The 24765-nt window shown below is 33.7% G+C and overlaps 1 protein-coding gene across 1 annotated transcript; it reads right to left on the bottom strand.

Annotated features, from left to right (window-relative positions):
* Positions 1-1017: 1017 nt before the first annotated feature.
* Positions 1018-22229, bottom strand: LOC131956198 (uncharacterized). Its single transcript, XM_059320615.1, has 13 exons — positions 22220-22229; positions 21901-22092; positions 21365-21400; positions 21125-21256; positions 20787-20910; positions 20047-20249; positions 19792-19918; positions 15633-15847; positions 5204-5488; positions 4159-4434; positions 2447-2585; positions 2143-2177; positions 1018-2023 (listed from the first exon to the last, which is right to left on the bottom strand). Exons 1-13 carry the CDS (start codon positions 22227-22229, stop codon positions 1107-1109), a joined length of 2691 nt encoding a protein of 896 aa, XP_059176598.1. The 3' UTR covers positions 1018-1106.
* Positions 22230-24765: the final 2536 nt, after the last annotated feature.

A 24765-nucleotide genomic window follows, 5' to 3' on the forward strand; every position in this document is an offset into this window, starting at 1 on the left:
TGCATCAGGGACTGTTCTAAAAGTTTAATTAACATGTCAAAGGGGGCCGTCTTAAAAAAGAATGTTGAGTAGGTCTCAATGTTAGAAAACTAACATATATTGATCATATAATCTTTGACCCTCCTTTTGTTAACTCTAATAAAGTCAACCGGCTAGAATTTATTACAGAAAAACACTATACATATTTTGTTATAAACTAATTTTCAAATTGTGTATAACAAAGAAACAATGCAACAATTGCAAGGTTAACATATTTATTTTAATATTTCAATATCTCGAGTATAAAGAAAGCGTATACATGGTGCTTATATGAAGCTGTAAAAAATTAAATGTTTCAAAAGCTTAAACAAAAGTATGTACAAAATGTTATGATATGGCAAAATTAGTTAAAGAAAGCATGTAATTAAATAATGAAAAGTTATTTTGTACATCAGATTAACTAACCTGTAACTAAGATGATAATTTTCTATTAGTATGTAATTTTCTACTATTTTCTGCTAATTTACAATGTTGTCTTTAATATGGGATTTTATACAAGTGCTATAAAAATGAACCGTTGAGGATGTCTCAAGGTTAGAAAACTAACCTAAATATTGATCATATAATCATAGATTCTTATTTTGTTAAGTCTTATAGAGCAAACCGTCTAGTGTTTGTAACAGAAAACAACCTATTTTGTTTCTAATTTTCAAATGTTGTATAACAAAGAAACAATGCGACATTTCTTTGTTAGCATACAGCATTTTAATATTTCATATTCTGAAGTTTAAAGAAAGCGTATACTTAGTGCTTATATGTAGCTGTAAAAATTAAATGTTTCAAATGCTAAAACAAAAGTATGTACATAACATTTTTAACAATAATGGTGAAATTACCGAAAGAAAACATGGTAATGAATAAGTAAAATGTTATTTTTTTTTACAAAAGGTTAACAAGTATTTAACTAAGATGATAATTTTCTATAGGTATGTAATGGTTCTTCTATTTTTGTTCTAATTTACAATGTTGCCTATAATATGGGATTTGATGCGGGTGCAAAAAAAGCTGATATAATGTTTGGATATTTAACCCATGATAGTTATGTTGGTTTTTAACGTCACCATCCATTACACTTCAGTATCAGTTGTGTCTTGATTGCTTGCATCTTCTGCCCCATCCCATTTATGGTATCCGTACGAGATAGGCAGAGAAGGGTCATCGGGGCCAATGGGGTGTATATAGCTTTGGTCGTTTTCTTCGTCTATTTGGTCAGACTTAATTGGGAGAGAAGGACTGCCTTGACAGCTGTCTACGTGAATGTATTTTGGTTCTGAACTGTCAAGCGTATGTCTTTCATCATCTAAGCTTGAATTTATTAAGCTAAGATACCCGTCATTCTCTATGTTTTTAATTTCGTTTTGGACATCGATTTCTTCTTTCGTGTTATCTGCTGCAGTTGGTTTTGTTGGAGAAAGGTACCCATCTTTGTCTGTGTTAATTACATCGTTATCAACACTTGTTTTATTGTGAGGGTCATCGGTAAACGAAAAATATTTGTTTTCTTCTGTACGGGCAGTGCGTGTCATTAAGGAGTCGTAGCCGTTCACTGTAGAAGCTGTTTCTGATTCGCCACTAATTTCATCGAGGTTTTCACTAGAATCTTCTGTTTGATTGACTGGGTCTATCTTCACCTTTGATGACTCACATTTTTCTGTACAATCTACATTCGATGTGTCGATTAAGCTCAAAAAGTTACTTTCTATTAGATCAGTTTCTTCAGCATTACCTTCTTCTAGAGAATCACTAGTAACGCCAGTATTCATTAAATCCATGGACATGTCTTTCAAAACGTGTTCCGCTTTTTCGATGGGTACAAGCCTTAAATCCATATACTGATTCGGTTGTGGCCGTGGGGGAAGAGGTGGTGAGTTGCCTTGGACAAATTCAGAATTTATTCCTCGTAATACATTGTACCTGTCATAGTGATCTGCATCGACACACATCTGGTTTATTGTGTCGTCAAGAGAATCATAGGCCTCTTCATCTGTTTGAACAATACGTGTTAGGTAACTATGTGAACAGAATCACCAAGGAAAAATTTATAAGAATTCAGCATACGAACCAATCTTAGAAAAACTACATGAAATTATTACATCTTCTTACTTTCGTTTGTTGAATCGGGTCGTTCTTCGCGCTCCCTTAACAAAAAATAGTGAAAATTATACAAGAAATGTATTCATGCTGCATTAGATATATTACAATTAAGTGTAATTAAAAGCGGTTTTCATTTCATAAAACTCAACTATATTCTATTGGAGGACGACAATTCGTCATATATATATATATATATATATATATATATATATATATATATATATATATATATATATATATATATATATATATATATATATATAAAGAAAAAACATTGAAATATTTTCAACAGCGCAATTCAGCTCCAATTTACCTTTTATTTTGTCCAGTTTTTGCATTCCTATGACGCATTCTACCATAAATCAAGATGCCGACAATAACCAGAGAAACAAAAAACACCAAGGATCCAACTGTCGCACCTGTTATCATCCCGATGTCGGGCTGAGCTGAAACTATTTAAAAAAATTATTAAAATTCTTTTTAAAAAGGTGTTGCTGTTTTTGATAAGAAGGATAGGCGTGGCTGAACGGTAGAATGCAAAAGTGCTAATCCGAAAATGTTGAGTAAAAGGCAGTTGGGCATAGGATGTGAGGCGTAGCTACACCTCATTGAGCCCGGTGCGAACCTTCATATATGATTTTCTCCCCTTAAAGTTTACTCGACGCCAATACAATTTCCATAAAGGTTATCCTTTTAAATAAAGATTAGTTATGTCAGAAAAAATAAGCCTCATCTGAGATAAAAGCGGGTAGTTAATAGCAGGCGCTAATCGGTTTAGACCAATCTTTTATGTTCTATCTTTGGAACAGTCTGTTATGATATGGTACATAGCTGGATCAGTAGAGTGTTAGAATAAGATCATACAAGTGACAAAAATAGCAAATTATCAAAAACATTATTTATACAATTTGTTTACGACATGGGTATTTTGTTGGCTGGTTGGTTCTATAATGCGACAAGCTAGAGAAAATCAAACTGGAATTCAACGAACACATCAACTCGAAGCCTTGGATTTCGCAGATGTACACTGCCTTCTCGCACATAGTCAACAACCAATGCGGGACACTTTGCAAAAAAATTGGTTTAATTACTAACTTAGGAAACAGTTCAAAACTAATTTAAAATTTAGTGAGGCTTTTTATATATATATATATATATATATATATATATATATATATATATATATATATATATATATATATATATATATATATATATATATATATATATATATATATATATATATAAGGGGGAAGTCAGGCAATTTTTTTTCCGGGAGGTCCTTTTTTTAAATTTTCGCCACTGATGGTGGTGCCAGTCACGTATCGGAAGCATACATTTGGTGCACTTGATGCCTTCGAAGTAAATAATACCGTGATCTCGGGTTCCAGTGCTAAGATAGTTTAGGTTAGGTTAGACAGCGGCGTATCCTGGGATATAGGCCGCTGAAAAGAGCTTTTCAGGCATTTCATTTCTTGGCTCTTCTACTTGGTGTCTTTTTCCCACGTTTTCTTTAACTTGCTTTCGCGTCTTTCCAATCAAATCTTGCGATCGAAATTTCGGGCACTTCCCAGTTAGCTAGCGCGCTGAAATTTTCAGGGAAGCTTTGTTTCCGATGACAATAAAATATTCAATTGTTATTATTACTAAATTGATCCATGGCGCCGTGATTTTCTTACAGTTTCTAATACTGCTGTCTCTCTACAAGCTCCCTAATAAATGTCAATGGTATTATCTAATCAATAGTAATATAACTTTTACATCTTATATTAACAATGACCGATAAAAAACTTTTACTTCGGCGCCCCACGTTTTTCATCGCTTATAGTAGAGTGATCGCTTGCATTATTGTGATTTATAGCATTTATTTTCTACTTTTTAGTTCAATCAGAAAACGTGGGTTTTTTAAAACTTTTTTAATGATAATTTTTTAGGTCTTCCGTCTGTCAGCAACTTTTCCCTTTCCTCTCTGGATTTTAGGTGAGGCCCTGTCGAAGATCACTAAAAGTGAAGTTAAAATCTTACCATCCGATGAATTTGTTTTAAAACTTCCTTCTACTTCAGCACTTTTATCACCAACAGAATTGACCGCTTTAATGCTGTATTTGTAGATAGTGTCTGCTTGAAGATCTGTAGTATTGACTTCAGGGGAGACCACTGTAACATTCAGTAATTTAAGTTTCGATTCAAAACTGATAGTGTAGTTATCTACCCTTCCTTCCGATGGTTGAAATCTTATGATATAAGGAGGTTTTTCGAGTTCACTGGCTGTGGTGTTCACTGGACCTGGTTGAGCTGGGTCTAAAATTGAAAAAAAGGTTCTGCTAAATATTTTAAAAATGTATTTGTATATTTTAAAACAATGTTGCTATTCAAAATACACAATGATTAGTCAAATTCAAGTTGCTGTGATTGAATAATAATACATGAAATAGTTTTGGTTAATACAAAGAACTTCAAACTTATAAATATGTGTATCCAAAATTAACACTTACAATACATTATATTACATTCCTGGATTTTGAAATAGGATAATATTTCTAAAAAAACTTAACTAATTAAGTAACAAATTTACTTTGTCACATGGTTGTCTAAAATGAAATGTGTAGACACTGAGAAAGAGAGAGTTTGTGAGGGTGGCATCCCTTTAAAAGTGGCGTGCTAGGGAAGAGGGAAGGAGGTGTGAATGTGAGTGTGTCAAGAAATATTGTGTGATGTCAACACAGTATACCGAATGACTTATTTTTTCTTGTCATTTTTTTTTCTTTGGGGTTGTTAAAATTTTCACGTAAATGATACATATTCTCTTTGTGGATTCTGTTTTATTTACTATTGTTACACCTTACCAAAACGAGCCCAAAATACCTAGAATGTCAAGAGTAACAACGTATTAATTGATTAATTCATAATTTTTTTTTCAAACTAGTTTTCAAACTTAAAGCATAGAGCTATAATGTTAGAAGAAAATTGATATTGCGATAAGGAAAATTACCAAAGAAAAAAATAAATAGGGATGGAGGTAAAACTAAAGCTAAAGCTAAATCTTTGCGAGGAAAAAACTACTACTCACACGTCACAATGTTTAAAACAGTGCTGGTGTTCTTAGCAGTATAAAATCCCTGTGGATGAAGGACCGTGAAGACAGTGACTCTGTAGCTGGTACCTGGTGTTAGACCAGTCACCGTCACACCGCTCTCATTGGCAGCTTGTGTTCCTCTATCTGTTTCATCACTGTCCGACACCCACGACACACTGAGCGATATATTGGATCCATGTGTAGAAGCTGCCCATTGAAGCTCAAATCCAGTTGTGTTCTTGTTCTTAGCTTGTGGGCGTTGTGTAAAAAACTTCGCGGCTGACAATAGGGTGGTAAAAGAAAATTATATAACGTGTTCTGATAGGCATAATAAGACTGCTAGATCAACGCATTAAATCACGAAAACATGTTGTAAATCTCCCGCCAACCCTCTATGGAATTACTAGAATCTTTCTAAATTTTTAAACATAATGTATTGCCACACGTTGACAAGAAAATGCAAGATGGTCTTGTAAAATACTTTTAACGTCAACCCATTATTGCAGTATCTAATGACTGTGACCTGGTCTATAATGTCTATTGCTGCGATTTTTTTATTGCAATGTTATTACTATTTACATAACTTGACTGTATATTAAATCAACAATAATACAATTTTTTGTTTTAATAAATAGTAATTAACTAATTTAATAAATTGTTGAGAACATCAAAATAACTTACTTTTATTTTTTATTTTTTTTTTTAATGTAACGTGGGGCAAATTAATATCAGATTTGAAACTTTGTATATGTGATAGATTGTAATCACTGACGAGAAGCCGCGTTGGTTGTTAACAGTCTTTAATTACAGCCATGAAGGAGAGAGGAAGAGGAAGTACGATATACCAGGGACATCACTCAAGATAACAATATAAATATAATACTAATACAGAAGAGTGAGTTCCCTTGACCTCACAATTATCTCAATCTATTACATCCCTTTACCCTTAGAACACATTAACACATCTCTCAATAGAACAATTGATAGTATCCTAAAATCACCAATTATATTGTAACATGAACACTATGGTAGATTACATCCTTACAAACAATGCACAATATGCTACAACATAATCAAGATACAAAACAATGATGTCAAAGTCCTTTTGACCTTTAGAATCATAGGTCTAACTTATTTGGGACTTTGATTGTCCTGCTTGACCTTCTCAGGGGCTTTTGATTTGGTGACTCAAGATTCTGACCATCTGGATTCTCTATCTCAGGAGGTCTAGGATTTAAATCATTAACTCCAGAATTTACATTTTCTGACTCCAGACAACTTGGTTCACTCATATCAACAGAACTTGGTTGTGGAACAAACTGAGTTGATGTGAACTGTTCAGATTTGGTGGGATTGACAGATTCACACTTATTATCTGCACAAGTTATTTTTAAGGGGATATGCTATGTTTTTTTCTATTTTTTACACTTTAAGATCTAAAGTCTTTTAAATACTTTTATCATATTTGGCAAATAAAAGTAAGTATTAAACAGCAAAAAAGAGGGTCAAAAACAATTTTGGTTGTCATGGAAACCCAAAAAACCTCCGCCATTTTGAATTTTTAGGTACTTTTAAAAATACTAAGGCTTTTTTATTTATGCACCTATAGCAATCAAATTTAAACTGCTTATATTTCAGTATATATTAAAACTTTTGTCACGACAACTTTTTGAAATAATTACTAGTAAGAATTTTACAAGGTTTAAAAAATTGTACCCTTTTTAGTATTCAAAAGTTTCAAAATGTGCATATTAATTACCAAATACTTTTTTTCTATGAAAGCAATCACAATTACCTCGTGACAAAAGTTATATTTTCGCATCAAAAACATTTACTGAAAATATGGTTGGCATTGTTTAATAAATAAAAAAGTAGTAGGCTTTTTAGTGTCAAAAACCTGTGAACTGAGAAAAACAGCCAAAATTAACGAAAACTAGGTCAGGAAAGTACCATATCTGTGTAAACTGCAAAGCAGATTGTAAGCTTTGTATGTTTCCGAGATTAAGGAAATTAAGTTTATTAGATACATGAGAAATCTAGCTTTCCAATGATGTCAAATACAATATAATGACGGATATAAAACTTTTCATAGAGAGCTTGTAAGATTGGGAAAAATTGATTATTTTTTAATTAATAGGGTCATAAAAATCGTAATTTCAACACATAAAATATTTTTTTCTCTTTAAAGTTATTATTTTCTTTATACAAAAATGGACAAAGTATCCAAAAGTGCAAGAAACCCATCATGACGAAAAACAAGAAATTTTGTGATTTTTTTCTGCGCATATCCCCTTAACTGGTCTGCATGTCTACGGACAATAAGTCCATCATTTGTTTTTACTTTATAAGACACAGGTCCTGTACATTGAACTATTTGACCTGGTATCCATTTTTCCTTTCTCCCCTAATTTCTTAGATACACATTCTTATTAACACCAAATTCTCTTTCAATGCATGTGTTGTCATGATTTAATGGAACTATTTTTGAATTGGCATCTGGAAGTATTATGCTGTTATTCAGATCCTTGACTGACATAGATTTCTTTGATTGATCAATTTCCTCAGGTAATCTGATAGTGCTTTTTGGTAACCAAAAATACTGTTTAAAAGTAATATCCTGGACCATATCACTTTGCAACTGTGATCCAGTATTTGAAGTGGGTGTATTAAATGGCAAAAATCTTTTTCTTCTTTTGATGTTACCCTTTTAGTTTCTGTAAGTGCTAATGATGTTGTAAAGTTGTTTGATGATCACATTCCTTCTTACTAATGTATTCTCTTTAAAACATTTGAAATCGCCATATCACCATAATCATTTATTAAGTTACAAATACTTTGTTTAGGCAACTCTGACTGATAATGGACTGCATCTTCTCCATCTTTTATATTATCTTCACAAAGGGTTTTAATTTCTTATTTTATATGGCCTTAAGTCATCATTCACAGACTCTTCAGGCCAACCATTCATACAGTGCTCATATACTTTTATTAAGCACTCATCTTTTTGTGTTTCTCTTTTAATATCATTCACATTTATATTGGAGTTATCCATGATAGTGAAGAGAACAAATACATCTTCTGGTACATAGCTCAGACTTTGGTTTTTTAAAGGTAATCTACTAAGACTATCTGCACTATTCTCAGATCCAGGTTTGTATCTCAATTCATAATTGTATGCAGTTAGTGTGATAGTCCATCTTTGAATTCTTGGTGAGGCCTGCTCAGGTAGGGTTTTGTTTTCTCCAAATAAACCTAGCAATGGTTTATGATCTGTAAAGATGGTGAACTTCCTACCAAACAGAAACTTATGAAATTTCTTAACACCAAAAATGATGCCTAAGCCTTCCCTATCTAACTGAGAATAATTTTTCTCAGCCTGGTTCAAAGATATACTGGCAAAAGCAATGGGTCTGTCACCCTTCTCATCCATGTGGGACAAGACTGCTCCTACACCATCTGGTGAAGCATCACATGTTAATATAAGTCTTTTCCCTGGGTCATAGTGAGTTAGTAAGGTGTCAGAACACAAAGCCTCTTTTGCTGTATTAAAAGCAGTATCTTGTTGTTTACCCCAGTGCCAAGTTGCATTTTTCTGTAGCAGCTTGTACAGTGGTGATAGTTTACCAGACAGATTTCCTATGAACTTTGCATAGTAATTCATTAAGCCCAAAAAAGCTCTTAATTGTTGGGTATTTTCAGGTTTGGGTGTTTCTTTAATGGCTTTTGTTTTCTCAGGTTGAGGTCTGATGCCTTGTTTGCTCAATATATAACCAAGAAAACTAATTTCTGTCAGCATGAATTGACATTTATCTTTGTTTATCTTTAAACCTTTTTCACCAACAATTTTCAATACTTTATCAAGTGTTTTAAGATGTTCAGTGTCATTCTTACCAGTTATGTACACATTGTCAAAGTACACACAAACATTTGGAATATCCTTAAAAATACTGTCCATGACAGCTTGGAAAATTCCAGGGCTAGATGATATGCCAAAGCATAGTCTTTCATATTGGTAGAGTCCTTTATGTGTGTTTATTGTCGTATAGACTTTTGAATCTGGATGCAGTTCTAGTTGAGTGTAAGCATGACTAAAGTCTAATTCAGTGAATTTGTCTCCTCCTGCCAAATTCAAAGAAATTTCCTCAATGTTAGGAATAGGGTACCTATTTAGCTCTATTTTCTTATTCAGTGTAGTTTTATAATCTCCACAAATTCTTATAGAACCATCCTTCTTTAACACTAGCACAATGGGCGACGCCCAATCGGAATAATCTACCTTCTTTATGATGCCATTAGATTCCAATCTACTTAGCTCATTTTCAATTTTATTCCTCATTGCATAAGGTGGAACTCTAGCTTTGCAGTATCTTGGATTTGTGTCTTTAATGCTTAACTTCACTGATCTATCATTTAGTAATCCAGAGTTACCAAAAACACATTTATTTTCAGATATAACTCTATCTAGTGAAGTAAGACTAGATTCTTTTACATTCTTCAATGAACAAATACTCTCCCAATTTAACTTAAGATCACTTAACCAGTTCCTACCTAGTAATGGTGGTCCATTTCCTTCAACCACAAGAAGAGGAAGTTTAACACTTTGACCATTATAACTTACATGAACCATACACTCTCCTATTACCGGAACATTGTCACCAGTGTATGTTGTTAGACACTTGTGACATGGCTGTAGAGACACTGATCCTCCTGTGACAGCGTCAAAATCTTTCTTTGTTATGACTGTTAGAGATGCTCCAGTGTCAAGTTGGAAGCTGATGCTCTTACCGTTGATATTAACTTGTACATTGATGGGAGCATGACTTATTGATTTCACAGAGAACAGGTTGAAATCCGGCTGCGAATCAGTTTGAGCATTTTCACAGGTAGAGTGGTTCATTGGTTGGGTTAGGTAGTCTTGGTGAGAGTTAACATAGTGCTGCCTTTGGTTGCGGTACTGTCTTGACTGGCTAGATTTAGCAACAGACGAAGACTTTGCAAAGCAGGCCTTAGCAATGTGACCTTGCTTACTGCACTTATAACAAGTTGCAGACTTGAACTTGCACCGATGAGATGCATGGGGACCTTTGCATCGATGACATTTTTGATAATTATTATTAGATTTAGATCTAGGATTTGAACGAGCAGGCTGTTTAGCATAAGTTGGAATGCTCTGTTGGGGTTGATGTTTATTGACTAACCTGCTGTTTACTGCATGGATCTCTGAAGGTGCTAAAGATCTCGCCGCATCTGATGACTGCTGGAATGACATTGCAAGTTGTATTGCTTTTTCCAATTTTAGATCTGACTCGAGCAGCAACTTTCTTTGAATATCAGGGCTGTTTACACCTGTCACAAACTTTTCACATAGTCTGTCAGACAGCGTTTCTCCAAATTCACAGAATCTACTTAAATGACGTAAAGCAGCAACATATTCTAATATTGACTCGTTTGGTTGACGAGTCCTACTGTCAAATCTAGCTCGACATAGAAACTTTGATGGGGTAGGCGCATGGTGGTCTGTTAGCAATTTGCTCAGCTCGTTAAAGCTCTTGGTAGTTAGACTAGCTGGTGCGCATAAGTCCTTTAGTAGCCTAAATTGTTGAGGCCCTATGACTGTTAACAAAACAGCTCTCTTTTTGGCTTCTATCGTCACGTCGTTTGCTTCAAGGTAAAAGCTTAACCTATCTAGGTAATCTTGAATGATTTCATCATCCGAATCAAATTCTTTTATTTGGCCATACAGCGCCATTATTCTAGAAATACTTAGCTAATAAGCTCTAGCAAACCTCTTTTTTGCGTAAGTAGGTGCTCTTTCTAGTCGATCTTTATCCTCGTCGCCAAAATGTGATAGATTGTAATCACTGACGAGAAGCCGCGTTGGTTGTTAACAGTCTTTAATTACAGCCATGAAGGAAAGAGGAAGAGGAAGTACGATATACCAGGGACATCACTCAAGATAACAATATAAATATAATACTAATACAGAAGAGTGAGTTCCCTTGACCTCACAATTATCTCAATCTATTACAATATACAATAACCAACCTAATATTTTACACAAAATAATGAAAAACTTACTAGAAACACATGTGTTGTTTTCAAAATAAAATGTATCCGTACACAAACATCTTAAATTTCTATTGACATCAGGCAGACAATAAAGGTTTGTGCTTGATTTACAGATAGCTGTCACCGTCTCGTTGCATTCCAAATAGTGATCTAGTGCTGGAGTATTTAGAACAATTTTGAATTCTCTTGCTCGAGTTTTCAGAAAACTTACTCTACAAAATATTTACCATTTTATTCAAATTTCCAGTGCACAAAAAATTGCATTTTTATTTCTTTATTTATTCAGAAGTGTTTGTTTAAAAAAAACTATTGTTAGTATCAGCTAAATTATAAAGAACACAACATAAATATAAATGACAAAAACATTTGTTTTTAAAAAAAAGGAGACTTTTATAGTGTAAATATGCAGAATAACTATATTTTCACTTTAACAGTTTTAAAAAATAATTTTATATATGTTTTATATATATGTTTTGCTTTACCTGGCGTACACATAACATTGTTTCCGTTGTAGTAGTAGTCCGTATCACATGAACACATTCCATTTAAACACAGCAGGTTACTTTTGCATTGTTTTGTTTCCGTACAGTTTTCTTTAAAAGCGATTTCTGTAATACATGAATAAATCCTTACATTTTATAAATCAGAAATATGTATTTTTTACTATGCGTAATCCTTATACATGTGGAAATTCGTCGTTCGACCCAATTTTTACTATTAGACCTAATCTCACTCTAACTAAATATCGAATTTCCTTATACTCTTTGACAGTTTTTGACACATGGTTATTTTTACAAATAAAGTATAGCATATATTAGTATAAATCATTAAAACACTTTGACAGGAATTTCTCTGAAAACTAGTGCTAGTTTACAGGTTCACTCCTCCAAATCCATCTTGCTTTTCTTTCTGAATGCACCTCCATAGTCTGTGTCTACCCAAGAACAAACTGCATGAGAGTACTTGTTTAGTTCTTGCGTTTCTATACGTAATGGTTGTTATAATAAGCCTACAATCCACATCGGCCCGAATCAAATCGAATGTCTTTTGGGGTTAGCAATCTCGATCACTTAATTCTGATATTGATAATGCACTGTTGCAATTTTTATACTTAAATGAGTGTCTGAATTGTAAAAACAACTCACTCGGGTAACATGTAGATGTAGAATTATTGTAGTATGTTTCATTTGGACAATTACAGTAGGCACCAACACAAGTCAGATTACTTCGGCATTGGTAAGGTCTATTACAGGACTTGCCATATGGCAGATCTGACAATAACACAGTGATGATTAAACAATATAAAAAAAAATAATATGCATAGAATTTGCTGTTATAAGTAGAAAAGCCATTTAGTAAAAACATACACATACACGCACATTCACCTACATCTATCATTACACGCATACGTCCATGCGTACCAATACCCGTACACTAACACAAACACTTATATATTTTTGTGCTATCCCACAAATTCAAATATTGAGTTCTGTATAAATTACCTTGAGAATAAAATGTTGCATTAAATCCTGTTTTAAAATTAGCAACATCACTCCTAAACACGATGTACATGGAGCTAGATGATGTGGTTATATATTCTTGTTCACTATTGCCACAAATGCTAGGTAATAAAAGTGACGAGTCGTTGCTACCCTCGTAAATTTGTACAGTATTATATGTACAATTTGAGAAAGTTTTCTTTAATTCAAAAGATGCTATGCTGTCGCAAAAAAGAAACAGTCTAAATAAAATACCCGTAATTATTATATAGAGTTAAACACATGTTATCTACGGTGGTAAAGACAGATTATTGAATATTTAGAATATGAATTGGTAATAATAAGTGTCTAATACATAAAAACGTCAATTTAAAAAATAAAATGTGTTTTTATTATTTGGTTAGAAAAAGTATATATATATATATATATATATATATATATATATATATATATATATATATAGCCATATAAAGGATAATAAATATTATGCCAAACAAAGATGTGAAAGCTACTCACTTTAAATGCATATATGTCCCAGATTCTCCCAGTATAGTCCAGTAATATGTTGTATTCTTTAGAACGCCCAATGGATAACCTGGACTAACAATTGTCCCGAATGTTGCATGGATAACTGTTGATTTATCTGTAAAATATTAACACTTACCTCAAGAATGCACTTAAAGAAATTAAATAAGTATCTGCTGTATAAGATACTATACAACTTTATAATACATTTAATAGCGGTTAAAGCTAAAAATTGTGTAACGTTTCCTCAGTTGGAATGTACGTGATTGTTATTCACTGAACTCATGTGCAATGTGTTTAATTCTGAGAAATAAAAAAAAAAACACCGCCTTCATTTAAACACACTTTTACCGTAAAGGTTAGTTTGCCGGTCGAATATTGTTCAAACTAACACAGCGAAAATCAATGCTCAACATTCTGAGCTAAATGTTAGTGATTATTATTCAATGTCCAAACGGTTGTCCGAGATGTTAATTGAGGTATGCCTACCTGGTCACACTGGCCAGCTGAGCAAAAAATAATCTCTTTGTTGTTTTAACTACGGCATACTAAAAAGGTGTTTGCTTAGTCAAGAATAACCGTATTTGTATACTAGTTTTTGTGTTAAATTCACAATGTCTATACTTTGGGGAACAGGGCATTCCCCCCCCCCCTGTCAACTACCCTCCGGACATTACCACCCTCTATCGATTACCCCCTCTCAATTACTCACCACGTAGTAGGACATAACCCTATCATAGCTTAAGGTACAGTTAGGGTTAGGGTTGGGGTTAGATGCAGATTTAGGGTCAGGGTTAAGCTTAAACTAATGCCTAGGATTGGGGCTATTGTTTGGTTAGGGTTTAGTTTTAGGCTGAGGTGAATTATTTATTTTAGGCTATTTCTTAGGAATAACCTTAAGACATATGTATAGAATTGGAATTTGAGTCAGGGTTCTTGAGCTTGGGCGAGGGTGGTATTTCCCCGACAAGGAAGGGGGGGGGGGTTAATAGGCAGGTGGGTAATTGACATGAGTGTAATTCACAGGGCGTAATTTCTTCTGTGATCAATTTTGGTTTGGGGTATAATTGACGGCGTGGGGAATGTCCTACTTTTGTATTGTTTATTTTTTGTGGGGGTTTGTTGTAAATTTTCTAACTAATTTTTAACACATTTCTAATGCAATGATTTTTATTCAGATACGTTCGTCATAGACGACAAAGCGAGAATGTCACATTTTAAATGTAATTAGATATTTTAGTAGTTATATAAAATAATATCAGATTACTATTCTATTTACTTTTTTAATAATAAAATGAGGGAAAAACAGGAATAATCTTAATAAAACTACTCAATTATTCTAGTTAAGACGGTACAAAATATTTATCCACGTCGGTGTGTTTCACGCCAGAAATCGACTACGGTCTGAAAATATTTTTTATTAGTTTCGAGGCAGTGATTAGGTTACAAAGAAAATATTTTAAATGTGTGTAATGTTGACATAATAAAGTACACGTTTAGTATCCAAAAAGAATGAAAACAGAAGGAAAAATAAAGGCTGCTTGGCTTGTTTTACTCAGCTATAGGGAATTGCCCAAAAATAGTCCTAAGAAGTTGTAGCTGCAGTCCTTTGATTATCTAGGTCTTCTAATGATTATTTCAATAAAAGCATTAATCGCTATTTGCTTTTAGGCATGGCTTCGATATTTTAACCAACCAAGAGTTACAAAAATGCAACTGCTATTTAAAAAAAAAAAGCCCACAACGTTTTCTGCAAACTAATATATTTGCATGCTTTTCTGAATATAAAAATTATAATAGAATCAAAGTGAGCGGCTGTATGCTTAGGCTGTTAATAATATTAAATTACCGGTAATAAGGTAACTAGGTTTTGGGCAACTGGTTACGGATTCGAATAAATAATTACAAAATGTACGCTTGCTTACAAACTCTCAATTTAACGTAGGCTACATTTTCCTTTAACATTATAATTGTTTAGGATTTTCAAGCAATAACCAATAGCGGAAGTATATATACATTTTCTTTTAAAAACCGTACCGACTTAATAAAAAATGTACACATTTTGTTTCAAACAAATGTGTTTACGAGAAATTAGTGACCTACTTACTTCAATTAAATACTACGAGTCTGGTAACATAACAAACTGTTGTTAGAGAGTTACATTTGAGCTACAACACTAGTTAAAACAATCTATAAACCTAGAAATCATTTCTTATTATAGGCTAGAATTATATACCCGTTAATAATTTAAAATAAAACACGTCTAAGTATAAGAAAATAAGAACAGTACATGTTCGATGAAACTTTTAAATATTTTGTAAATTTTCTACCTATGATCTGGTATTTTCCATAAAAGCCTTTGTATGTCTTGGAGCTATCTGTTTTAAATTCAAGGTACATGTAGTTGCTGGTTGAGGCCATAATCCCAGGTGAAGATGAAGAGCAGAAACTCCCAAATAACTGCGACGTATTTGTGGATCCGTCGTATATTTTAAGGTTGTCGCAGGCACAATAGACACAGTTCTCCAGGTCAAAACCTGTTATACTGAATGCAGAAAAATGAATTTTGTCAACCGTTTGTGGAATTAAATCTTATCATCTTTTTGGAGCTGATATATATATATATATATATATATATATATATATATATATATATATATATATATATATATATATATATATATATATATGTATATATATATATATATATATATATATATATATATATATATATATATATATATATATATATATATATATATATATATATATATATATATATATATATATATATATATATATATATATAAAGCTTACCTTACGCGCAATGCAGCCACCTCTGAATTAAGTAATTTCAACGAAACACTTAATGATAAAGTTCAACTTACATTTTTTAAAATATAAAACATTTTAATTCGAAAGTCTTCTAAAATTCAAAGTACATGTTTATTGAAACTTACGGTGTATTTACAAACCTATGCAGGTTGCGTCATGCGCAATTGGCGAAACATTACAGAAATTGTTCATAAAAGCAACACAACGGAGATTGATTAACTTAGGCATACACGCAAGGCTTTCACCCAACATGACATCGATAGTGTGGGCAAACCCGTGCAAAACCCTAATCGACTTTTATTTGTATATACCGTATATAGAGAAAAAAATCGTGCCCTGCCGTGCGCCAACCCTGCGAATTTGAGGTGTTTTATTAACAGGAACCTCCCCAGGATTATTCTCTACAATTTCGGAAAGTTTCATGGCGATCAGATGAAACGTATAGTAAATCATGAAAGACACACACAGACACAAATACATTGATATATATATATATATATATATATATATATATATATATATATATATATATATATATATATATATATATATATATATATCGATGGTCTCGGTTAAAAACTCGAAAGTGTAAATTTTACAGGGGAGACAAAAAATTGATGATTTCATTGTTCATCGCTCTAATACACATTTTTAAATGATACGTGCTAGATCCTCTCTACCTACTATACTTTAGCGTTTTAAAATGAGTTTTGTTAACATTTACAAAATTATAGCGGATTTAAAAGATAGTCGATTTTGCTCGGTCTAAAACTGTCGTTGCCAAATCGTTTATCTGTGCGAACGCAGACTTAGCTGCTTTGAACCGAGAATTTCGGTCTCAGACACGTCAGTTCGTTTTATCAAATAAATGATGAATGATTTAGTTATGTTTATGTTTTTAAGTTATAATTAACATCTTATAATATTTAGATTAGGGGGTCATCCATAAATGACGTCACGCTTTTTTGACGATTTTTACCTCCCCCACTCCCCTCCGTCACACGTCGTCACGAAAAGTCAGACCCCCCCCCCTAAAATGACGTCACACCTCAACCTACAACCCCCCCCCCCCCCCTCAAAATTACAGTTGAATTTTTTTTAAAACATCGATATTTTTCCAAAATCTTGTCTAAACTATTACAATTTATTAAAACAGTTATCTAAAACGCGAAATAACGTCTAAAATTCGTTTTCTAACATTGCTTTTTTATAATGCAAAAATGTGACGTCGCAACATCTGACCCCCCCCCCCTCCCCCTCATCACACATCGTCACAAAATTACGGACCCCCCCCCCTCCCCCCTACGAGTGTGACGTCATTTATGGATGACCCCTTATACTTTTGGGCTCATATTTTAATTGATTCGGGAAATCGGCCTTCGGGCAAACGGCATTCGGGCAAGTGTTTTTCGGGAATTTGTCGTAGATCCCAATTCGATTAAATATTGTTTTAATTGATCTCTAGATTTAGATTCTAGAATGAAGATCTATTTTCCAAGCTTTGTGTCAGCCTAATAAAAATTGTAAACAAATCAGGTTGGTTCTCGAAAATCTACTGGATAAAGGCGATATTAATCAAATAGGTTAGGTTAGGTTTGCCTATCGCCCATCTTGGGCCATAGGTCGCTGACAAGAACCTTTGAGGCGCCTCTGTCCTGGGCTAGTCTCTCCAAATGTCCCCAGGTGTATCCAAACTTCTAAGTGTCTTCTTCTAGGTCAAGTCTCTAGGTCTTTTTTGGTCTGCCTCTCCTCCTCCTGCCCTGTGAATTCTATTTTCTCTGGAGGATCTCAACTTTAACTGGAAGTTGATTTGTCCGTTGCCATAGAACATCATATATGATGGTTTTAGGCCAGCGAATTCGCAGGATAAATCTGAGACATGCGTTTATAAATGATTGTATTTTCTTATTATTTATTGCAGTTATTCTCAAAGTCTCAGTTCCATAGAGTTAAACATGTTTTACTTGGATGTTAAATATCTGGATTTTTACTCCAGGGGTTAAATCTCCAGAACCCCAAACATTTTTTAGGCTTTTGCCTAGCCCGTCCCTATTTTAATGTCTGCTTCTGTCCAACCCTGTTTATCAACAATACTTCAAATGTGGGTGAATCTATCCACTTCTTCTAGAGCTTCTTCTTCCAATGTTATAGGGTTGCTGTTTGATGTATTGATTTTGAGCACTTTACTTTTCCCTCTGTGGATGTTCAGGCCCAGGCATGTAGAAAAATTAGCAACACTGTTAGTTTTATCTCGCATTTGCTGTTGTGTATGAGAAAGAAGGGCCAGGTCGTCAGCAAAGTCCAGGTCATCCAGCTGGCTCCACAGTGTTCACTGTATACCGTTTCGCGTTTTCTCTGTTGACATCTTCATAACCCAGTCTATGGCCAGCAGGAACAGCAATGGTGAAAGTAGGCAACGGTGCCTTACTCCAGTCCGTACTGGGAAGGCCTCCGAAGTCTGTTGGCCATGCACTACTCTTCAACAATTTAAACATTGACTGTCTTTCCATCAATCAAAGGCCTTCTTGTAATTTATGAAATTAATATAAAGAGATGAGTTCCACTCTTTAATCTGTTCAATGATGATGCGTAGGATAGCAATTTGTTCTACGCATGACATTTCCTTCCTAAAGCCCGCCTGTTGATTTCGAAGCTGTAGGTCTATCGCTTCTTTCATTCTGTTTAATAGCATTCTTTTAAAGACTTTGCCTGAGACGAACAAATGTGATAGCCCTCTATTGTTAGAGCATGCACTAAGATCGCCTTTCTTTGGAAGTTTAATGAGTAGTCCCACCTTACACTCTTCTGGTATTTATTCATCTTCCCAGATTTTCTTGAAAAATGTGTTTAGTATTGTGGTGCATGTCTATTTATCTGCTGTCAGTGCTTCTGCCGGTATACCATCTATTCCTGGAGCCTTCCAATTTTTCAGCTGCTTTATAGCTTTATGTATCTCTTCTGTTGAAGGTGGGTTGCAGTCTATTGGGAGATACATTTTAGCTCGTGGTATGTCTTGCGTGCACTCTGGTGTTAGTTTTTCAGTAGTTATTAAAATGTTCTGCCCATCTCTTCCTCTGCTCTTCCGCATCAGGTATTATCTTTCCATCTTTGGTCTTCACTGGCCTCTCTTGCTTACTGTACTTCCCAGATATCTTTTTAATTGTATTTTAAACGTCCCTAATATTAATGGCTTCTTCAGCTTCGCTTGACAGCAGTTTGTCTTTTCTTATGCATTTCTTGAGACTTGTTTTTTTTCGATATTCTTCTTCTTTATTTTTCAAACCGATCGAATAGATGAACATAATTAATCAAATATCCTTACCTTTAAGTACTTTGACTGCTGCGGTGTAAAATCGTGTGACTGCCGCGTGCGACTACGTTTCCCATCAAAAGTGTACTGACAAATATAGCGATATTAGTTTTGCGCCTAGATTTTAAGTGCTATAAATAATAGGCTATTTGTTCATAAGATTATATCTCGATAATCATTTAACAGATTTCTATATCATTTTCAGGAATTATGGGGAATCGTACTGGTATTTTATTTATGTAAAAAAAAAAGTGAATTTTTGAGATAGTCGGTTTTTGACCGAGACCATCGATTGGTGTGTGTTATGTGTATGTATATATGTGTGTCTGTGTATATATACATACTTAAGAACAATGTAAGTATCATTATTGCCCTGTATAGTCCAGGTGTAAAGCGTATTGTTTAGATAATCCAGTGGATATCCAGGACTAGAGATGAAACCTTGAGGCTCGCTCAGTGTGATATGTGTTTCTGTACAAGATAATTGAAATATAATGTTAGATGGGCATGAAATCACTAAAAAGAGGATATAGAGAAGGTAGGATTTAGAGAGAAAGTGATAGGCAAAGTCGATAAAGTGATCTAGAATAAATGTGTACCTAGAAATTTGTAGGTAGCAAGAAATTTTCCACTTCCTGTTGACTGAAACACGACAAACATGTAGTTTGTTGTAGACAATGTCAGTGTTTGCCGAGATGTACACATTTTACCAAATGTCATGCCTGTTATCCATGCTCCGTCAAATATCTCAATATAATCATCAGTACAACTGTCAGCTACACCCATATTAATATCTGTTATGCTAAAACGTTAGAAGTATTGTAAAAATGAACTTATGACACCAAGTATTTGTATTTAACTATATGTTATATCACAGGTCATCAAACGACCCTTTTTTATAAAATAATTTCTAAGTTTAGCCAACAAATCAGAAGCCCTCCTAAAACCCATCGCGACCCACAGAAGGGGAACTCATGTGTTATATTTTTACATTACAAAGTAAATTTAAACGCGCTCCTAGAAAGTTTTAATTGCTACCTGGGAAAAAACTTTGGTAAAGAAACTCGGCTGAAATGTGCCCGAGGGAAATTTTCCCGAATGCCGGTGGTCCGAATCGGTGAAATCGGACATATGTCTAAGACACATTGAGCTGTTATTTATGATTATTAGAAAATTAATAAACACACTATTTCACCTAATTCTAGTTAGAACAAATCGCATAGGAACTATGTGAAATTAAAATGTTTATCAATTACAATAATAACATCTTTTAAAATTTTCACTTTTATCGTTGTACAATAACAGCTATTTCTATTAGTGCGTTGGAATTTAAACTCACTTTAAGGCTATTATAGTTTCTTTGGATCCTTGTATTGTCCATGTACAGTATACTGTAGGAGAACTTGAGGGATAACCTGGGCTCATTATTGCTCCGCTAGAAGCCGTCAATAATCTGTTGCAGTCTTAAATACACGTATATTTATTTCAAGGCAAAATGATGCTAACTAAATGAGGGCATAATCTAGCCAGTCTTAGAACAGCCATTTTGGAACCTTTTAGAACCATCTTTTCTGTTCTATTCGCCGATAGAGAATGTGTTAATTAAAAGCATAAAATTACATATGAACCTCCATTATGCCATTTGAATGAATATTGTACCGTTAAATAAATTCGTACCTGCTGATTTTGCTGTTTTAAAACTACCTTCTACTTCACCACTTTCATCACCAACATAATTGACAGCTTTAATGCTGTATTTGTATTCCGTGTATACTTGAAGATCTAATCGCTCGAATTTAGGGTAGGTAACTGTAATTTTTGGTATTTGAAGTTTTGATTCAAAAGAAAAAATATAGTTCTCTACCCTTCCTCTCGATGGTTGAAATTGTATGACATAAGGTGGTTTATCAAGCTTACTTGTTGTGGTATTCACTGGACCTGGTTGGGCTGGGTCTTCAAAATTATTAAAATAAAAAGAATATGTTGTTAATGAGTAGCTTACAAAACAATTATGTTGTGCCAGATAATAAAAAAAAAATATTAATCGATTTCTAGTTGGAGTAATAGTATAATTAGGCATAGGATGAGATTTGTAAAATAAAATGTTATGTAAATAACTTGAATCTTCAAAAGCCATATAGTATGAATTACCAGTTAAAATACTATTTATCATAGCGTAGGGTTTTAAAAGGATTCCATTTCCAATTCACTATCATCCAAAAAATAAGACTTTATTGTCGAGTATAACGTTAACAAAACTAACACAGAGCTAAAGAAAATGAACCACCACAAAAATATAAACGGATGATGAGAATAAAGTCTAAAGTTTAATTAAATCGTTGCTGCCCAAATATACTCACAAGTAAAAATATATACTGTTGTGCTGAAATGTGTAGAAGTGTAAAAAACCTGTGGATGCAGGATCGTGTAGACCGTGATTTTGTATCTGGTACCTGGTGTTAGACCAATAACCGTCACACCGCTCTCATTGGCGGCCTGTGTTCCTATATCTCTTTCATCACTGGCCGATACCCACGATACATCGTACGTTCTATTGGGTCCAAGTGTAGAGGCTTCCCATTGTAGCTCGACTGAAGTTGTGTTCTTGTTCTTCGCATGTGGACGTTGTACAAAAAGCTCTGTGACTGTCAGGAGGTGTTTGATCACATTACATAACTTTTTTCTCTGATTTGCATATCTATGCTTATAGATGGAAACATTATATTACGAAAATAAATTTGCCAGTTATCTGCCTACCTCTCTCGGACTTACTAAGATCCATGTCATAATATACATAGTGTTGTAAAATATTACTATGGCTATTAGAGTCCATATACGTTGTAAGATATTACTAAGGATTTTAATGTCTATACAATCTATACGTGTCGATTTACTTGTGGCAATATTTTAAAATTACATTTAGCTTTTCTTTCACTAGGGCTACCGATTTTTACTTTCTTGTATATACGAAGTATAGAGCAAGTCTGTAATCGTGCAAAAAAATCGAGATTTTTGCAAATCTCGACGTTTTACAGCTCCCTCAGCCAGAAATCATAGTTTTGCAATCTTGTCCGTATGTCTGTGTGTGTGTAAGTAAACACGATAACCTCAGTACCGTTACAGCTAGGTTGATGACATTTCATATATTAGTATTATATCAAAATCGTAGATCCGTGTCAATTTGTGAGCGATTTCCGACAACCGAAAGTAGAACTTTTTCTACTTTCAATTTTTCAAAAGCCTATAACTTGAAACTAGTGTACACACTTACCACAGTTTATGAATCTAAACAAATATGGCCCCATTGCCAGATCTAGGGCTAACTCTACAATAATACTACGTTGACTAACCTGTTTTTTACTTTCTCGTAAACGAAGTATAGAGGAAGTATTGTAATCGTTCCAAAATTGAAATCGAGGTTTTTACAAAGCTTGACATTTTACGCCTCTATGAGTCGGAAAAACATAATTTTGTGCGTATATCTGTTTCTATGTGTGTATGAGCTTGTTTATGTGTGTGACGGTGCATCTTTGTGAACACTATAACTTGATAACTATTACAGCAAGGTTGATGAAATTTAATATATAATTATTATATCAAACGTGTAGTTCTGTGTCAAGTTTTCTAAAATTTCCGATAACTTGAAGTGGAGCTTATTCTACTATCATACTATTAATTTTTTTCATAAACCTATAAATTGTGTACTTTTTCTGATAGATAAATGTAATTTCACATGTAAATAAAATATCTAATTCTCTGCCTTCTATCAAATGTTGAGTAATTTCCGTTGAACGGATATAGCAATTTACGCTATAAATAAATAGTTTGCCGTTCATTCGTTGCGATACTCTATTATTTTTACTTTCTCGTAAACACGAAGTATAGAGAAAATCTTGTAATCGTGCAAAAAAAAAGAAAATTTCTACGTTTTACAGCTCCTTGAGTCTGAAACACATAGTTTTACAATCTTGTTCGTACGTTTCTGTGTATGTGTGTGTGTAAGTGTGTGTGTCTGTGTGTCTGTAAACATGATAACTTCACTACAGTTACATCTATGTTGATGAAATTTCATATATAATTATATCAAATTTGTAGAACAGTATCAGCTTTTCAGCGATTTCCGATAAACAGAATTGGATATTTTCTATTTTTTAAATGTTTAAAAGCCTATAACTTGAGTTTTATTTCAGACTAGACTACCCGTTATCTAGTTAAATAACTGTGGTTTCGGGGGTCATCCATAAATGACATCACGTCTGTCAGCACTTATCATCCCAAAATAACCAGACCCCACATTCAAAAAGAGGTTTTTTATATTTAAAAAACTCTATTAAACTCTACTTCACCTGCCCAGTGTCCCGCCAAGTCTCAGACATGTTTAAATTTAAAACAAAAAACAATTCCGGCAGAGCATGGCTCTGATTACACTATCCCTTCATATGCTGAGAACATAGAAACAGGTGAACTCTACTTCACCTGCCCTGTGCCCTGAGAGGTCCTGATAGTCAACCTTATCATTCACTTATAGGCCTTAAGAAAAAAGTAATTGAAAACATTGTTGTAAAAAGAAAATAAAGCCTTGTACTATTCCTTAATTCATTGTTCTAAACTTGTATAATTAATGTGGTTTATCTACCTATGAATATATCAATAAATTAATTAACGGCTTTAAATTAGTTTGTAATTAACAGTGTGTTTAAGAAGGAACAATATTTACCACCCAAAATCCTTCTTTGCAGCTCTACACATAATGCAGATTCTTCCCAATAACAAATCAGAAAAACAAACACAAAAATGAGTTATCAAACGTCACTATTCAGTCAAAGTTAAGCCATTGTTCTAAAACTTTAAAATTAATGTGGTTAATCTACCTATGAAAAAATCAATAAATTAATTAACGTCTTTAAATAAATTTGTGATTAACAGTCTGTCTGAAAAGAAAAATTGTTTTCTACCTACATACTATTTTACAGCTCTCCACATAGAGTAGAACCATTTACAATAGTCAATCAGACAAATAAATATTCAAACATGTAAACAAACTTGAGTTTTAGTAGTATACTAGACTACCCGTTATCTAGTTAGATAACTGTGGGTTTCGGGGTTCATCCATAAATGACATCACGTCTGTCACTAATCTTCACAAAAAAACCAGACCCCACATTCAAAAAGGCGTCACATCTCAGACGTTTTAGTCTTTTAAAAACACTGACTTCGTCTGACAACATAATCTTTTCATATGCTGAGGTCACAAAAACAGGTCAACTCTACTTCACCTGCCCAGTGTCCTCCCAACTCAGACATGTTTTTGTCTGTGA

Source organism: Physella acuta, unplaced genomic scaffold, assembly GCF_028476545.2.
Source record: "Physella acuta isolate Inbredline_101_S28 unplaced genomic scaffold, ASM2847654v3 ptg001133l, whole genome shotgun sequence".
In the NCBI taxonomy this organism is placed as follows: Eukaryota; Metazoa; Mollusca; class Gastropoda; family Physidae; genus Physella; species Physella acuta.